General features: G+C 40.3%; 1 protein-coding gene across 2 annotated transcripts in view; it reads right to left on the reverse strand.

Moving 5' to 3' along the window:
• Positions 1 to 20165, reverse strand: part of FBXW7 (F-box and WD repeat domain containing 7) — a 191495-nt gene that overhangs the window by 100199 nt on the left and 71131 nt on the right. For both annotated transcript variants that reach the window (XM_055795248.1, XM_005244693.4), the window contains exon 2: positions 8153 to 8707. In XM_055795248.1, the coding sequence (XP_055651223.1) occupies positions 8153 to 8638 (486 nt within the window). In that variant the 5' untranslated portion in view covers positions 8639 to 8707. The remainder of the gene's footprint in view (positions 1 to 8152; positions 8708 to 20165) is intronic.

A 20165-nucleotide genomic window follows, 5' to 3' on the forward strand; every position in this document is an offset into this window, starting at 1 on the left:
GCCACTTGGGAGGAATACAGAAATGTCAGAAAATGCAGGGAGGTGACGAAGAAGATTAAGGTCTGGTTGGAATTAAATCTGGCAAGGGAGGTCAAGGACAACAAGAAGAGCTTCTTCAAGTGCATCAGCAGGAAAAGAATAGCTAACAAAAATGTGGACCCACTGCTGAATGAGGTGGATGCCCTGGTGATGAAGGACAGAGAAGGCAGAGTTACTGAATGCCTTCTTTGCTTCACTCTTCACTGCCAAGGCCAGCCCTCAGGTTTCCCAGACCCTGGAGACAAGAGAGGGAATCTGGAGAAAGGAAGGCTTTCCCTTGGTTGTGATCAGGTTAGAGATCATTTAAGCAAAATTGTTAACCACAAATCCATGGGTCCCAATGGGGTGCACCCAAGTGCTGAGGGAGCTGGCAGGTGTCATTGCCAAGCCACTCTCCATTGTCTTTGAAAGGTCATGGAGGACAGGAGAGGTGCCTGACAACTGGAGGAAAGTCAGTGTCACTCCAGCCTTCAAAAAGGGCAAAAGGAGGACCCGGGAAACTGCAGGCTGCTCAGCCCCACCATCATCGCTGGAAAGGTGATGGAACAGCTCATTCTGGAGGTCATCTCAAAGCATGTGCACGAAAAGAAGGTTATCAGGGGTGGTCAACACTGATTCACCAAGGGGAAATGATGCCTGACCAACCTAATAGCCTTCTAGGATGGAATGACTGCTTGGGTAGATGAGGGGAGAGCCATGGGTGTTGTCTACCTTGACCTCAGCAAGGCTTTTGACACCGTCTCCCATAACACCCTCGCAGGTAAGCTCAGGAGGTGTGGGTTAGATGGCTGGACAGCGAGGTGGGTCGAGAACTGGCTGAATGGCAGAGCTCGGAGGGTTGTGATCAGCGGCGCAGAGTCTGGCTGGAGGCCTGTAGCTGGTGGTGTTCCCCAGGGGTCGGGACTGGCTCCGGTCCTGCTCGGCGTATCCATCATGACCTGGCTGAAGGGACAGAGGGCACCCTCAGCAAGTTTGCTGATGGGACACAGCTGGGAGGAGCGGCTGACACACCAGGAGGCTGCGCTGCCACTCAGCGAGACCTGGACAGGCTGGAGAGCTGGGTGGAGAGGAACCCCATCAAGCTCAACAAAGGCCAGCGGAGGGTCCTGCCCCTGGGGAGGAGCCACCCCACGCACCAGTACAGGCTGGGGCTGACCTGCTGGGGGGCAGCTCTGCGGAGAAGGACCTGGGAGTTCTGGTGGGCAGCAAGTTGCCCGTGAGCCAGCAGGGTGCCCTGGTGGCCAAGGGGCCAGTGGCATCCTGGGGTGCATTAGGAGGAGCGTGGCCAGCAGGTCGAGGGAGGTTGTCCTGCCCTTCTACCTGCCCCCTGGTGAGGCCACACCTGGAGTACTGGGTCCAGTAAGAGAGACAGGGAACTGCTGGAGAGGGCCCAGCGGAGGCTGCAAGGGCGATGAGGGGACCGGGGCACCCCCCTTACGGGGAAGGGCTGAGGGAGCTGGGCCTGCTCAGCCTGGAGAAGGCTGAGAGGGATCTCGTCGGTGGCTACACATACCTTAAGGGCGAGTGTCGAGAGGACGGGGCCAGGCTCTTTTCAGAGGTGCCCAGCGACAGGACAAGGGGCAACGGGCACAAACTGCAGCACAGGCAGTTCTGTCTGAATATGAGGGAAAACGTCTTTACCTTGGGGGTGACAGAGCCCTGGGACAGGCTGCCCAGGGAGGCTGTGGCGTCTCCTTCTCTGGAGACATTCAAAACCCATCTGGATGCAATTCTGTGCGACCTGCTCTGGGTGAACCTGCTTTAGCGTGGGGGTGGACCAGGTGATCTCCAGAGGTCCCTTCCAACCCCAACCACTCTGTGGTATATAATATAGGTTATATATGAAAACCATCTATTAAAAAATCATCTTATTACCTTTGGTAGTGAAACAAATGCTCAAATACGACAACTGCTGAAGAGGTATCACAGTGCTTTTTGTCACTGTATTATCCAACTACACAAGAATTTCTCATCTTCATTTTAGCTAATCTGTTTTCTGGTTTTTAGTAAGCTCTCGTTAACCAAGAAAACAATCACCATCACAGCCCACAATCCTGCAACAAGGAAACCTGCATTTGAAGAGCACACCAAATCGGAAAGTTAGCAGAGGGTTCTGCATGCAGATGTCTGACCCCTTATGAAGGGTCACCATCACAGCCCAAATAGCACAGAAATAACGTTTCACATTCATATACCCTAATTTGCTATGTTTCATGACAGACTCAAAAGAAGGAAACAAAATAAAACGTTTAAGTAAGAGGGCTTTTGTTCTGAAGTCTCTTGTTGAACAGCGCCTGTTGTCCAGAAGGACGCAGCATCTCCCAGGCAGGCTCTAACACTCCTTTTTCAGACATCCCTCCAGAGAAGCAGAGCAGAAAAATACATCTCCTGAAACCCAGAACAAGAAAAATGGCCACGCACCAGCTAACAATCCTCCTGCTCTATCCACTTACTTGGATTTTTAAATTCAGGTCCTTACAGAACACATGAAAATACCTTTAGTGCCTTCTCTGGTGTATCCTCCCCTCAAAACACAATTTGTGGAGAAGTAAGAGATGGCTCCTGGAATCCCATCTCAAACAGGAGGGCATGGCATGAAATGAAGAAATTACATGAACATTCAGGATGGCATCTGTGTGAAGCAAGAGGCATACTTTAAGATGAAAGAGGGCTGCCATGTGCTTATCTCCCAACAACTGTTCCCTGAACAATACAACTATTTGAGATGGACACGGTAAATTGCATCTTCTAGTTTCTATATAACCTTCAGACTCTTCTCCTCTTTTGCCAGAGACCAACTTCAAGCACGCAAGAAGGAGTTAAGAACAGAAACATGCCTTGATTCCACAGTTTGACCTACAGCACGTATTTATGTGCCCCTGGAGATCTCAGACCTGCTAGTCTGGTACGAGCCAGTTGTTTTGCCTAATCATAGAAATCTGCGACAATATTTGCTGGAATGAATGCAGCTAATGCTTCTCACGAATTCATGGGTTTCATTTTTATTTATTTTTGGAGTGATTGTTTCCTAAGTGAGGTGACTTCAACATTAAAGACATTTACTATTAAAAGTATTATGTAATGTTGAAATTTAGATAAAGAAAAATGAACAGAGCACAATTAAATTTATGGGAGCTTGGCTATAAGTGATCATGACTTTTTTTCCCTCCACTTCTACAAAATACGCCAAATCCAAACGAAAGCTGAATGAACCTGTAAATTATTTCAACTGTTCAGAAACAATTTCTAAGATTTCGAGAAGCCAATATTCCTCCAAATAAGTAAAGTTCACAGCAGTTAAAGAAAAACAAATAATCTTGATGAAAACTGAAAGCCTCCGTCGTAATAAAAATATTTCAGTCTATTGAAGATGGCAGTCATTAATATTTAAGAACTATAAAACTGGGAATTGTAGAAATAGTTAATCAAACACAAATTTGAATTAAGATTACATACATTATGATCAAAATTATTTTTAAGAATTAGAACAATCTAAATATTTCAGAAGTCTCAAATAAACCTAGTAATATATATTAAAAAAAATCAGAAAAGGAAACAGTACGACCTGGATAACCATAGGCTGAAACCCAGGTGTCACTCCAATAGAAAATAACGCTATGGTTGACACAGAATAGGATTAACAGTGTTGATGCCAATTTTTCCATAAAAACATGCTGGTTATCACCTATGTCATAAATACCAGTTTCAATAAAGATAAAACATTGCTGGCGTGACATACTTGTTATTACTACAATTTCAAGAGTATGAACACAGGTAGACAAACAATTTAAATCTAAAATAAGCAAGAATGTTAATTTACATGAGCTATTTCCCAGTGACTGTGACTACCAGTAATATGTTCTCCTTCTTGCAGTGCTACAGAATCCCACATGTACTGAGGGATAAAAGCATTTAAGGGCAGTTGCTGTGAAATATGTGATGCACTGTAGATGTATTTCTTTGCTTATGTTGTGGTTGTTACATGGCCATTCCTAAGGAACTCAAGTAACACCAAGTCATCCCAGAGCGCTGGAAACGGATGCTGCAAATATGATGCAGCCAGTTGAAGAATCAGCCTCAAATGCATGTTTCTGTAACAGTTCTGCACATAGTACCTTTGCCCTCCTGTGCTATTTAATATTTTTATAAAACAGACATGACAACATTTGATAGGACATAGATCAACTGGAGTAAAAATTAACAAACAGTAAAGGATCTGATGAGGTACACTGGATCTGAGAAAACCCTAGCCACTTTAATACAACCAAGCGTCAATTCTCTCTAGGTACAAAGGACACAGGCCACACTTTCAGAACAGAGGTCTCTAAAAAAGGCTCACATCATGTTGCATCATGACAAATCAGTCAAACATGAAATCTCAAAGCAACGCTGCAGTCAAAAGTGTTAATGGAATCGTGTCTTACATAAACAGGTAAATAAATAGCATGAACGAATTTTAATTGTCATTGGTGCAGTTGCTACTGGAGTTTTAATCTCAGTTCTGATATCTACGATTCAAGACAGATGTTCAAAAATCAGAGAGAGTATTCAGGGAAGTACCATAATAAGAACAAAAAATAGAAAAATATGCTCAACAGACATAGTGTCCTTATTATTTAAGACACCTTTCTGGAGTGAATTTGTCTATGTATGTGGGAAGAAAAACCCACTTGTTAAACAGCTCTTCAGTACAACACAAAAATAATTAATCATAATGGTCAAAAAAAGACAGCGGGAAGAAGGCAGAGTAGAGTAAAGGTGCAGAAGTTTAAACACGGGTGATAACTAACAAACTATTAACCTAACCTTGAGATACATTTGCCTTGCTGGACTGTTTCCTGTTTTCCGATGGTGAAATTTTCCTAAAAATACGCTTTAACCTGTGCAGAAGTCAATACAAGCAGCCTCATGTTTTACGCAGGAAATTCTAACAGGTAACCACAAGGACCCTTCCTGGGGGAGGATTCCTGGGTGTTGCTTGTGAATGCAATGAGACTCTCCTGAATCACCAGCTTTCTCGTTTCGAGTGTATATGCCCTTTAGTCATAACATTTTCACAACATTATGGCAACAATTATCTCAGCTATTTGTGCAGTGCAGTAGTGTGAGGCAAATATGTATATATAATTATATATATTATATAAACATTACCTATAATGTGAATATATATAAATGTGTTTTTATATAAATATAACGGGGTTTATGCTTCTGGTGAAATGTATCTAATAGAACAGAGCAAGCTTGCTGCTGTCAAGTGGAAGTCCAGGTGAGAGGTGGCCAACACAAGCAGTGTTATGTAGGAACCTTGCCATTGCCTGCCTTAACCACACAGGGTCCTGCAGGCCAATAAGCAAAGAAAAGTCAGATTAGAAAGAGACTTTATTCAGTGGTTTATGAGGAAAGGACTAAAAGGTAGAACAAAGATATCAAAAAGTTGATAGGAGCTGCACACTGACACCTACGGCAGTAGCTATTTTATTCAGTCTAAATGTTACCTCTTGGTATTTGGCAGTGATGAAAACTGTGTGTTGCCAATATTGGTACATACATACATCCAGACCGAACCAGCAGCTATGCTGGATCAGGAATGCATGCCGCTGAGGAGCCAGGTTTACATCTGACACACAAACAGCAAGTAGCGCATTCAGTCATCACAGCTGCTGCTGGTGGCGCAGAGCAAGTTTTGCAGGAGCACAGCATAGAGCAAGCGAGCAGGTAATGCAGCCAGAGTTACGAGGAGAACTAGCCTACATTACAAATGCTGAGAAGCACATCTGAAAAGTTAAAAATAAGTCTATAAGGTTCAAGTCTCCTACAGTGAGTCTATCTTCAACAGGTAGAACTAGAAATCACTCATTAAGGCAGTTGATGAGTCTATAAACACACCTTTTTCTTCTCAAAAGCAGCATATTAATTAGTCATGTTTATTCTTACTCTGGTCATTCATTCATTCATGCTCCAGCACAGCCGTATTTCTACGTTTTTTAGCACAGAATGTGCTCCTATGGTTAAATGTTGATTTATTAATGAATAAGCAACATTATGTCAGGCATTATGTCAGTCGTGTGTAACCGTGACCTAGAGCAGTGCCAGTTCAAGCTGCTTTCTAACCTGTGCTGATCCTTCACGTACACAGTCAAAACTACCTAAAACAGAGTTACACCATGAATCACGAACAATTCCCAAATACAGTTCGTACGTAGCTCCCCAACAGTTCTTGCAGAAGCACAGCCTGGGGACAGAGCACAGACAAAACTGGCCAGCGCTGCACAGAAGCAATATGCAAAGCAACGATCACACCACACTAAAATTGTGCATCATTACAAAAATCATTCAGACAAATTCCTTCACACTTATCCAGCTTGTTTCAGTTTATATCAAACACACCTTAAAGAAAAAAACTGCACTCATTATTGAAGATCATTAAAAGAGCTTCAAAACCGACCATCACTGAAAACTGTTGTATTCTGTCCGTATATCACTCAAACGTGGTTATTTACAAAGCACTTCAATATTTTCCAATTCAGAGACTTAAAAACATATTTTTGAGTGTGAGTATTTCCTATATTAAATATAAAGTCCATACTGAATGCTAGTTTTGTACGATACTCAGTAAGTCATACTAAATTCAGGAAAACCAAAGTATTGGAATAAAAACAAGAATTTGCGTTGTAAAATAACCAAATGAATGACATGAAATATGACAGTATTCCACTTCAAATTAGAAAGCATATACTTCAGTACTTTGAACAGTAGAATTATCAACAGAAAATTACATCATTTACTAAAAACAGATGTGAAAACATTATGACTTTTCAAAAATCAAAGATATTAATTGAGAAACTTTAAACACACAAGTGAATTACATGCTAATTACTATTACCAAAAACATAGTGCTGCAGCTTCCAGGGCAAACGTTCATCCTATTTACCTGTTCTACTGTTATAGCACATCTTCAAGACTGATTCTGCATCTGTATACATGTATGTTCATACTCAAACACAGAGGGAATCCTGTTAACTTATGTTAACTGATATTTTTTGTAGTTTTCTTTTGTTTTACAACAGTTTGTTGTTTTTTTTTAAGTACATTGCAAAAATTTCGGGGCGGGGGGGGTGTCATTTTGGTTTTTTGAAAGCTGAGAGGAGTCCAGGTGTTCTATTACCAATTAATGATTAAAAAAAGAAATTGGTACACACGTTTAAGAACAACATTATTCCACAAGAACACTTTCCTGCTTCCTTTTTTGTATTAGTCCAGTATCACTGCTTTCATTATTCTTTCAGGTTTTGCTGCTCCTAAAAATTAACAGAATTCCTGCTTCCTGAAGAATCTGGAAAATACTGTGCACTACGAATGTACACTGGAACTAATGTTCCAAAAATTATGATTTTTTTAAAAATCTAAAATGTTAGGTGATAGAAGTAGCAACAAAATTACAGGTATTTATTTCCAAATTCTTATTGCAAATCACAAGTTCTCAACAATCACTGCACACAATTTACAGGGTCCTCTCACAAGCAGGATACCCTACAACACTGTGTAGTAATTTTGTTATTACATTCAGTAACCTGAGTAACTGGCTAACACAGTTTTTAACCTGCATTTTGTCACTGAACTCACCATAACCTGGCCAGAAGAAAGAACTTGATGCTTCTGTAATATTCCACCCATTTTTTCATTACAATGTTTTCATCTAAATGAGTCAGCTATTCTCAGAGAGCACCACATATGCACAATTGCTTACCTTTCTTCTTGCCTGCTTTGAGAAGGAAAAAATGATCAATAATGACTGGAGGGGTCTTATTAAGTGTATGAATTAGCATGTATAAATATTTACAAATAAATACCTTGATCTTTTGAATACAGTTATCAGAGCTCTATTCCTTAAAATACATAGCAGTATTTGCTCGTGTCAAATGCATGCAAATAATTTAATAATAACAGTTAAAACAGTATAGTTTTTGTGGACTGCGTAAATTCTTCATAATGAGCTCTTTAGGAAGTAAAATCTTTGCTTCATTGTAAAACTTTAAGTTAATTATGCATGCTATTTTGCAAAATCCAGAGTTAACAAGGATTAAGGACATACAAAGAAAATGTAGTTTCTCACCTTTGTCTTTATATAGAATGGCGATGACTGGTGAATGGGCAAGTCCATGAGGCTATTGGAATTTGTGACACTGTTACTGTTAGCATGTTCATCTTCTCTACTGCTGTCGTCAGACTGATCAAAATCATCACTCTCCTGGTCCATTTCCTCCTCCTCTTCCACCTCCTCCTCTTGATCACCAGCATGTTCATCATCTTCTTCCTCTTGGTTACAAGTGGATTCTTCATCCACTGTAATAAGTCTATTGTTATTTTCTTCTGACTGCTCCTGCTGAGACTCATGCCTGTCATCAAATCCAGGTTCTTCTCCTCCTATCTCCCCATTCCTCCCAATGTGCTGCTCCTCTTGTCGTCTTTGCTGCTGCTCCTCCTCTTCTATGACCCGATTCATCTGCTCCTCATCTACTTGGCTTGAGGAAGCATCACCTCGAAGAGATCCACCAGTTCGTCGCCTCTTGCTGCCCACAGAGAGCAGTTCCTGATTCATTTCCAAAAGCCAGCTTGCTACTTCTTGGACCTTGGCTAGGCTATCTGAAGATGCAAATGCTTTCACATTCTAAAGAGACAAAAAAAGTAGGTAATTACATAAGTTAAGTTTTTAATGCTTTATCTAATAAAAAAATGTATTTCATCATATTACTCCTGACAACTTCAGATTCCAAGATACAAGGAATAATTTCTACTTGACACACCACTGGAAAAACCCAGACTGCAGACAACTTTGTAGCAAGAAAGTTATTTCTTCTATTAAACAGTCTGACCATGACCTCTGCAAGCACCACATTCTGCAAAATTCAGAACTACTTGCCCTAATAGAGAATCCACAAGAACCATTAACATTCACATTAACTAAAGATCCAAGTATAGGATATTACTTGCTAAAAATTGGACAAAGATAATTTTCAAGTGGCATTGTATTTTCCCTCTCATTTGATCACAGACTTTATATATTACAGATTATGAGCTGCTTTTGATCTTATGCCTTAAGAGCAGGCACATTTTCAGGTGTAATTGAAAGTTTCATTTCTTGAACTATGATTTTCTTTTAGATAAATGAAAAAGAGAACACACACTAAAGAATACAGCCTTATCGCTTTCAAGTCTTAAATTGGCCACAGAGATGCCCGGTGGTCAAAACCAGACAGACACTGCTAGGCAGCCCACGCAGCTCAGAAATGGCACATACCTCACCCAGCAAAAACCACTGTTAGCAGTAAAGTACTCCAAACTCTGAGAAGCTACAAGAGTTGTTAAATGAGACTCTGAGAAGTTTAAAAATTGCCAGATTTAGATGCATATTAACAGAAATTGAAAAATACTAATGCAATTTCCAAATTATCCATGCATTTGCCGATGCATGTGCATGTAAGCAATACACATGAACAGAGGGATGTAACACACTCTAGCTAGATCTTAGATTTGGTATGTGACTTCCAGCTATACAACCTTTGAGGCTGGTACATCCCAACTCCAGTTCCTCTAGATTCAACTGATGTGTTGAGTTGGTGACACCAGACATGAACTTGACAAGGGGTCAGTCACAGGTTGCACATGAAAATGTGTGCAAAGAGAAAATAACTAGTTTTTTCGCTGTGCATTGAACCACTGTCCTCAGGTGTCCGTAGACCACACCACTCAGCAGGCTACGCTGTGAGAGATTCAGAAAGTACAATACAATACTGGCAGGGAAGCATGACTGCTGAGTCTCCTTGGAGCAGAAGCAGTTGAAGGATGTAAGTTTCCAGGAGTACCTCGGTACTGGAAGATATTCTCCTAATCTCTCCCACCCATCCCCTTGCTTTTCTTTAGAAAGGCTCTCATAGTTAAAAAAAAATCCAAAGAACCTAGAGCCTTGGATGATAGAGTTGTGGAACAGATAAACCCCAACTGTGCTCCATGACATTTATAAAAACATCCAAATTAATGGTGAGGGGGGAAGGAAGTACCAGAAACCATAGCTCTATGGTAATTTTCTTTTTGTTGTACCATAAAAGCCACAGAAACATTTTTACAGATGTTTTTCAAGTCTTGCGTTGAGAAGTATTTGTAGATAGGGTTCTGCACACTTGTCGCCTCTTCCTTGAGGAAACATTACTTAAATCCCAAAGTCATGGTTCTCAAGTTTCCACATGTCTATCCAGGTAACAACTGCCCCCAAATAAAATCTTACAAGCTCAGAAGCTGAAATAAGCGTTCCAAAGAAAGCATCCACTAGCAATTAGCTCCAACGAGCAAATGAGAAGCTAATACGAAAAGACAATTAAGCTCCACATGTCAAGGCAAGGACGCGACACAAGCAAGCAGAGGCTGTGCTGACTCCTGCTTTTACCAGTGGAAAAAAAGCATTAGGACACTGGGGTGCACATGACCCAAACCAGAAGCTAATGACTCCAACCTTGAGTGCAAGGGGCATCAAAAGTGAATGTGTTTGATTTTCTATATATAGTAAGTAGCACTTGAGAAGAATATGCTCTTCGTGCCATCTAAGAGAAATGTTTTCACTTAACATTTTTCCCCAAAGCCTGGAAACTGTAGCATATTGGATTGATGTTTAATAACTCCATTTCATCAAATGTCAAATTTGGTTGCACATATAATCTGAGGTTAGTACAACTATTTATCAGGCTTGCTACATAGTTTGGGCTTTATGAACACGACAACACTACCTCTTACTTTCTCATGGAAAGAGAAAAGATTTGGATTTTTTAAAGATTAAAACAGGTGAAAATCAGGAATTAAAAAAAAAAAAATCAAAAGAGATTTACATCTTCAGAATCTAGCAATTTCAGCTTCCACCACAAATGATTCTCTAAATAGTCATGAATGAAGCTTACAATTTTTAATTGTATTTTTTCAGGATCAACAGCTTTGTTTCAAATACATCAATCAACTGTTGGTTTAGGGCTTGCTTGATAAAAATGAAAATGCTGCATTCGTATCCACAATTTAATACATACTTTCAATTTGTATCTATAAGCAACTAACAGGAAGGGTCGGCAATGAAATACTTAGATAACAGAATGCCTGATTCTGCTAAATGCATAAGTGACAAAAATAACACTACTGTTACTGTTAATATACCCAAATGAAATTCCAGCCAATTAAAAAAAATGAACATACATTAGTGCTATTATATATTTTTAATTATGCCTAGATTTTTGTAGTGACCATCAATTCACAAAATTAGATTCAGTCATAAGTGATTTCAGTTTTACTCTGTATTTGCACAAATAAATTCAACTTGGTTTTTCCAGAAGCCTGTACAATGCATTATCAAAATTTAATTACAAGCAATGCTACATCAGAAACCATCAATATGCAAAGAGGTGAAGCATTCGCTAAAGAACAGATGGATGTACATTATCTGAGAGATTTGAAACATTAAAGCTGCCTTCTGTCACGTAAGTGCTTTCAGAATTAACTACTGTCGGCTAATACACAAGATACAATCATTTCCATATATAAGGTAGATAAGGAATAAGACAGGATTATTATTTTGCAGTAAGTGTATTTACAAATCAACTACCAGAGAACTAAAATGCTGTTTTCAGCTGGTACGGAGCTTCCTTCATTTATACTCTCCGAGCCCAAAATGACTCAAATCAGCTAAGCCCCAGCAGGTCCACAGAGCTTTCCTACCCCACCTCAGACCACAAAGAGATATTTTTAGACAAGACACCAATGCAGGGCTTTGCATAAACATGCAAAACTCATTAAACTTCGTCAACAAGTCTAACTTGGCCCAGGTTAAGTTTCTTAACACTTGAAGCCAGTTGTATAGAAAAGCAAAATACAAAGAATCCCTAAGGCAAATGGAAGTCCCTGGACTGATCCAGCTATAAATTCAGAGTTGATGAATGCATCCCCCTGTCTATATTGAAGATTAGATGCTGCAGAATTCTTCATCTTTATCCATTAAATTTGCACAGAAAATAATTATAAAAATAACCCAGAGTTACAGTTGCTCAAAACCATCTGTAAGAAATGCCAAGCAACACCAGGAAACTACAGAGAGAACTCTTCAGGTTTATCCACCACAACAGGTTGCATTCTGTACGGGGAAAGAAGGATGAACACTGCATTTCTTGCTTTACCGCTGAAATATCTGTCCCTCGAATTGATACAGAAGTTGCTAAACATTTTTAACCTATAAAAACATCTAACTATGGGAAAACAGAAAGATCTCCATTAGTACAGCTGGGGCTTATTATTCCTTTTTTATCACTTGAAACTGTAAGGGAAAAAAGGGAAATGAGGTGGGTGCAGAAAGGTGGAGGGGGAGGTTGTTTTTTAACTAAGTATAGCAGAACTTGCAAAGGTTTTAAAGAACTAACTTGGAAATTAGAGGGCTAGACTGACTTGAGTACTAACTGAAGTCATGCTAATACTGATCAGGACAGCAGTTAGCAAAAAGACAGAATGGCTGGAGTCACAATGCGGTTTATGGGCAGCGGACACTCCTAAAACAGATCTTTTTTTGAGGTTACAGATTTGGCGGACAAAGATAATTGGACTAACACAAAAACTTCTGTAAATATTTGGTTAAATACTGCCTCACAGATTAATACACACAACCCAGTAAAAAAGCTGGAACTTAGTAACTGAGTTATAATTGAAGTAAATATGAAGTAAAAAAGGAACATCCTATCCAAGCTAAGGATCTGCTATGGTTTCATCTCAACATCCTAACCTACCTTCTGCAAGAAAAATAAAATCCTTAAAAGCACACTTTTGCCAAGATTGTCACTGGCACATGCAAAGCGGAGACGCAGCACGCACAGGAGCTGGGCAGGGGCTGGGGAAAGTGCTGTTATTTCCAGACCAGCTCAGACCCCAGGGCCTAACTGACCCTCACAGCTGGGGCACATCTGGTGTAGTTTCACCCAGAAGGTGCTCTGGGATAGCTGCGCTTTCATTCTAGTGGGAAGCAAGTGTGGACAAGCAGGAGTTACACTTGAAAAGCATGCTCCCGATCCCAGTTCAGACTGGCACACAGAGTGATGGGTGTGCAGATGGGTAGGCACCAGTGCTGCCAGCCACCCAAAACCCATTAAGCCCATTTGAAAAACATGCAAAGAGAATTAAATGCAGCATCCAGCAGGTAGAAATAAACAATAAAATTAACACTGATAAAATTGTGGACCGTGTTTTATGAAAAAAAGAAAAAATATATTTTGCATGTATGGAGCTAACAATGCAAAACACTATGAGCAAGCGACATGTATCTTGCATTAAACAGAAAGTTTAATACATTGATCTGATTACTGGCTACACAATTTGTATATAGGAAAGATTTTGAACAATAGCAAAGCAACAACAAACCAAAACAATCGACATGCAATAACTGGAAATGGAAACTATACAAAGTCAAATAAAGAAGCCACCGCCTTCTTTTGTAGGTTATGCTAGTGGACAATTATCCTCATGCAAGGACTTGATGAAGACAAGGTACTTCAAATAAAGCCACAAGTTTAAAGTAATGAGCTTTAAGCAAAAGTTGCAGGAGAATAATTCTGCTGTGCTACACAAGATGGCAAACTTTATCATAGTAACGGACACCTCAAGTCATAAAATTCTGAGCTGAATACTGTACAAAAGAGGAAAATAAAACCCTTTGTACTTCATCAGCACAAAATTTCGAGTAGAGCAAGATTAACATACAGCTTTAAAAACTTTCAATAACTTTTCATCAAAATAAAATACATCATTAACAACGCATCTTTTCCTACAAGCATGCATGCTTTTTCCAAGAATGATAAACTACTTCTCTGAAATGTATACACACCTCAAATCACTCTGTCAACTCCATTATTCGCAGCTCCAAGCTCCAGAACAAATTAGCAGCTAAAGAGACTCTCTGCTCTTGCTCTACGATCACCCTGCCCAGCACAGCTCTGCCAACACTTCCTGGAGCAGCACATGAACATTTTCTGTTGGATTAGAAACGATCCTGCTCCTTTTTCACTATCTCTAGATACTTCAACAATCATGTTGTTTATTCAGTGCAAAGTGGTCAAAGTAACCAACAGTAAACAAAGGTGCTCCTCTAATTACTTATGTCAAACATAAATCTGACAGCACGTAAAAAACCCTAGATTTAGTATTCATTAAATTTAAAAAACTACCACAATTAAAGTTTCCTATGCAGATTTAATTAAGCCCAGCTGCCACTAATCTTCTTGTGTGGCCAGTTTTAATTATCCCCCTTCCTATTGTAATTTGGCCCCAACTTCATATGTACCTTCTGAGGCTTTTCATCAAGTCCTTGAGTCCCGATCTCCCTTTCCACATGTTTCTGAAAAAAGACAATTCCAGTTTTCCCACCACATATGGTCTACTGTAAGATGTCTCTCCCTTCTGTTCACCGGCTTCTAGTAAGCCCACAGTCCTATTTCAACAGACCTTTTCCCTTCTCTATTTCATCATCCAAACTTACTTCTTCTTATCCCAGGACTGCCTCCTCACGCAGCTCCCTCTCTAATCCCATGCCTCAGCCTCCCAATCCCTTTTAGCCCGCAGCGCTGCTCCAGCCCCAGACCCCTGGCTCCCTTCTGATCCGTTCCCCACAGAAAGAGAAGGGATTTAGACGAGAGGCAATAGCTGACGATATGTGAGTAGTAACAGCACAACAGAGCAGTGTCCCTTGCTATCATTTATGGGGACCAAAATGCAGAGACCATTAAAAAGAAAACTTTGTTTTAACTCCGGACTGGAAAGACAAAGGCATATGAAGGACCTATCACGTAATCCTGCCTTTTCTGGTAGACACAGGTGAAGTATTTAATATAGGATAAAATATGAAATAGCACACACAACCCACTAGCGAATGAGAGCACAAAAAGTAGTTTAGAAAATCAGTAATTACTACAAGAATTTACATACTTAAGCTACATTCATACACACACTTCTATCTGTGGATGCCTGAACTCTCCTTAAAAGTCAACTGCTGAATCAAAGATAAGATGTTCTGTTCAACAGGCCTTTGTCCTGTTAATGTGGAAGAACAAACTCTCCCATTTTATGGATCTATCATTTCTTCTCTTTTCCTTTATTTCTTTCATAGTGTTTCCATTTGTGCACATTTAACATCATTACAAATATTAACTTTTAACATCAATTCTTTATTCAGAAACAAATAATGTTGTAATGCATGAGTAAGTGGATGAACAAAACTCTTCTCAGCAATCACCGTAAAAGCCCAGTCTCTTTGACACAGGTTCACTTAACCCTCACAGATAGTGACTGTGGATAGAGTGGGAAAAGCTGCAAAAGGTGCAACATACGTGCTGTGTATAAGCAGGGCAACATGGATTCATCCCATTCATGCGGGAAACACAACCACCTACAGCATGCACACAAACACCGAATCTGGATGTATTACAGCTAAAATGAATCCCACAGATTCTCTTTGCAAGAACAAGAGGAGTGTGAAGTCCTAATGCTTTAAATCAAATGTCCTTTTCTTCACTCCTTGTGCACTCTCCTCAAAAACAAGACTGCTTTGGCTAAAATTTTACACAGAAGACTAACTCAGACTTCTTGCAGAGGGGGCAAAAAATTTTTTAAAAAATATATAAATCAGAGTTAAAGTTTTAGCAGTTTTTAATGTTCCAGGACAGAGAATCATGCTATAAAACGTAACCTGATGACAAAATCAAAGCAATCAGCACATAATGGGAAGTGAGATAACCACTGTTTATTTTTCTGTAGACATTTATCTGTTCATTACCTTAATTCTTGTATTTCAAGTGTTAAAAAAAAGCCTGCATTTCCCTTGTTTCAAAAAGGAGGAAAATATCATAGCAAACAATTGGTGAATAGTGTGTTACACAAGTTATGTTTTTACCTTAAACTTGTGATATTTCAGAAAATGAGAATTACTGTGAGATTCTGCAGTAAGGATGGGGTAAAGTTGATAAGAGGGAAATATGAAAGTGACCCATGAAGAAATTGTTGAAAGCCTCCATCACCCAGTAATAAGAAAACTGTATTAAAAAAAAATAAATAAATTAAAATGCAAAGTCCTTTTCCTCAAAGCCATATCCCAACTAACAAGTTATTAACATCTGTATGGTGTCATTGAAGAAGTGGAAGCTCGTGTCTGTTTATCAAGAAACCTGTTCATAACTTAGCTCCCCGAAAGCCAAGACCAGCAGTAAAAGTACAAAAGTTACTCCTTATTTTTAATTCTGCATTGTTATGTTTTCATCAAGAAGAATGAATGGATGTAATTTAGAATAAAATTATTTAAATTCCTTGAAAGATATCATGGGAGACAACAATCCACAGTAGGAGGGGATCAGTGATTATGACTGATCTTACTGTGTTCATATAAATAATCCTGTTATTTTTAGTAGTTATAATAATAATGACTGTTACACAAAGAAGGTTTGTTTGTCTTTTCACTAACAACTCTTCAAAGAAAATGGATTGAGCTGTAAAATGTGACAAGTTAACTATCATGTGCAACTAATGAAAGGCTTGTCTCCCCTTTTCCTCAGAGAAGGGAAAGCGGAAAAAAGCTTTGAGTTATTTAAACGGTGCCAAGTTTTCCAGCAGCTATTGAAAACAAAACAAGCAAGGCCTCCATATAATCTTCCATGCCTCCACTTAATCTTTAATATCAAGCAGTGTCCATTTTCTCACTGAAAGGACCTCTGCACTAGAAAAGCAACACACGCAATTTTTAATTACATTGTCTTACCCTTTCTGCTTTGACAACTGTACCATTACGTGGGTTTCTATATTAAAATCTTTAATTCTCTAAATGAAAAAAATAATTATCTTGCATAATAAATGCATGTTTTTTCACAAATTAGATTACTACAAGAAGCCTATACTACTATTGCTAGCGATACAGCACAAGCACGCTTATTTGCTCGATTTAGAACAGCAAGTTTCTATCTTAGTATTTCAGTCTCATGTAAACTATGCCTTCTGTGCATACTAACAAGGAAGAGTTTCTTGCCAAAAGCAAACATTAGATCATACTTGCAGCAACATAAACAGAGTATCTTTAGTTACATTAGTTGAGAAGCATGTGGGCTGAAAAATTCTCAGATTAGAAAAATAGGCGGGCAGTTTATTATACTTTTATATTTAAAGATGCTGTTGCATGCCTACTTGGCAAAGGCTAGAAATGTACAAACAGAATCATCCCAACTTCTATTTCACGATAGGTACCTACATAATGCATAATTTCTCTACAAAAAAGATCGCTAATCCTCTTACAGTGCAACAGGAGACTAAGCAGTCCTTAAAGCTTAACAGGTTTGGGTAATTTTGGGGTTGAATTCACTCCTTCTCCCAAAAATAAGTGAATGAGATTTGTGGGTTCGTAGTCATTGTGGTAGCTTTCCAAGCTGGCCCAAAATCTCCACAGCACTTCATACATGTGCCTTTCTTCCCCTGAACCAGACCACCTATATATATGCCCTGTAACAAAAGTCCTCGCGGTCAGTTTTACAGCATCACCAACAGCACTGTGTACAGGGACCCCCCCAGCTGCCTGGGACAACAGGATGGTTTCACGCAGCTCAAGGCCTTTCATCCATAGGACAGGAGCCTGAGGAACGAGGATAACACTGCTAGTCTTGCCTACTAGCAGCAAACTTTGGTTAAGCTTTGCTGGAGTGTTACTGAGGCATGTAAAACTCATACTGAGTTAACACACGTTAAGCTATAGGTACCAACAAAAAGAAATCTCAACTACGAAGTCCAAAACAATCACTCAAGTAACTTACTTCAAGTAAACAGGCAACATGATTATTACAGTGCAGAAACAACTGCTTTCCTTCCAACTATCTAGGCCAATTTTATCTAATAGACAAGAATCCAATCAATGAATGCCGAAATGAGAAAAATCCAAATGGAATTAAATATGAGGATAATTACTGACTGTAATAGCTTACCAGGAAGACAGTAAATTCATCACCACTTTAAGACTTAAATAAGAAATATACTCCATCAGAGTTTAACACATGCATTGAACAACTGCACAACCCGTACCAGAGGGGCAGGTACGGAGGCATGGTTAGCTGACCGCCTCTCCCTGGGAACGTACACTAATAAGAGCTGTCACCTCCTCTGCGCTCCCACAGTGACGTAAGTGGAAATAAATACCTGGCCTGGGGGTGCTGGCTGGCAGCCAGCTGGGCAGGAGCCAGCAGGGTGCCCAGGTGGCCAGGAAGGCCGGCAGCGCCCTGGCTGGTGGCTGAAACGGTGTGGCCAGCGGGGCAAGGGCAGTGACCGTCCCCCTGCGCTCGGCACTGGTGAGGCCGCACCTCAGGTACCGAGTTCAGGTTTGGGCCCCTCGCTGCAAGAGGGACAGGGAGGTGCTGGAGCGTGTCCAGGGACGGGCAGCGAGGCTGGTGGGGGGTCTGGAGCACAAGTCTTGTCTGGGGGGGCTGAGGGAACCGGGGTGTTCAGCCTGGAGAGGAGGAGGCTCGGGGGGACCTTATTGCTCCCACAGCTGCCTGAGAGGGGGTTGTAGGCACGTGGGGGCCGGTCTCTTCTCCCAGATCACAAGCGATGGGACAAGAGGAAACAGCCTCAAGTTGCACCAGAGGAGGTTTAGATTGAATATTAGGAAAAACTTCTTGACTGGAAGGGTGGTCAAGTGTGGGAACAGGCTGCCCAGGGAGGTGGTGGAATCACCATCCCTGGAAATGTTTCAAAAACGCACAGATGCGGTGCTTAGGGACACGGTTTCATTGTGGACTTGGCAGTCCTGGGTTAACAGCTGGACTTGATGATCTTAAAGGTCTTTTCCAACCAAAATGATTCTATGATTCTATGACACACAGGCAAAGCGTTCTACCGAACTGCTGAATAAAACCTGCCTAGTTTCAGTGCAGGCTTATTTCACAACCACCAGGCTTAACGCACAAGCTAGCATGTTATGGGCAAAATAGCCTTAATATAAATTTTTCTTCAGCATCCACAACATTCCTGAATGTGGCCCTGGGGCTGGGATGCATTTCCAATGGGAAAACCTACAGACCTCAGCAGTACAATATGCTAAACTGTTTTACGAATCCATTCACGTGGCCTGTTACCTAGCGTGGTGCTGCTTTGCGAAGCTGTGGCGTAAGAGCAATACATAAATAACTTCCAAGCAGAGTTGCTCATTATTAATGCAAACTATTCTGAAGGCAAAAGCAAAACAGCATTTGGCAGCAAGAACACTGCCATTAAGATGTTTGGTCTGAAAACCTCAAAGTGATTTATAGAGTACCCAACTGACTTCTCTGTCTCTGTTTCTTTCCTGTCCGCTAATCATAAAAGTAATTTTGGGTACATTTCCCCGAATTACGGGTTTTACTGATACTGAATTGCAATTTTACCAGATGGCTGGTGTCAGCTTCTGACAAAACACTAGCATGATTTCTTGGACTGAATCTCCAATTCAAATGCTGCAGAAGTGCAGCACAAACAGGCAGACATGCAGAACAGCAGAAATAGCCAAAAAAGAAAAAGGTCAACTTAGAACACAGCACAGAAAAGATGGCCTAAAAAAAGGTCATCTTTAACTGAGGTGGGGGAATAGACTCTGAAGGCAAACAGCACCTAAATTTAGTTGAACTTAAACTTAATTTAGTTGTATTTGAAAGGGAGGAAATTAACAACAAGCACTAAAGTCTCCCCTACCTCAGAGCTGTTTAAGATAGACAACTTCTAATGTGGAATGAGAACATACACCCTTTACACTGAAAAGTATTCTAGTGGTTAAAAAGAAAAAGACAGCAGGATTGAAGCTGAGAATCAGTGAGAATCAAGAACAGTGACTACTATTGAAGAACATTTGTATTTGAACAATTTTTACAAGTTCAAAATACATACCCCCTTTTCAAGCAGCTCTTATACTGCCTCTAATCACCAAGAGAATCAACTCTCTTTACTCCCAAGAAGCTTCAAGGCACAGAACAGTATTTTCAAGCCTCTTAATAATGACTAATGAAGTAAAGGAGAAGCAATGAGGGTTATGCTATGCGAAGTGTAATCTCTTCATTCTG

Source organism: Falco peregrinus, chromosome 2 (genome assembly GCF_023634155.1).
Source record: "Falco peregrinus isolate bFalPer1 chromosome 2, bFalPer1.pri, whole genome shotgun sequence".
NCBI lineage: Eukaryota > Metazoa > Chordata > Aves > Falconiformes > Falconidae > Falco > Falco peregrinus.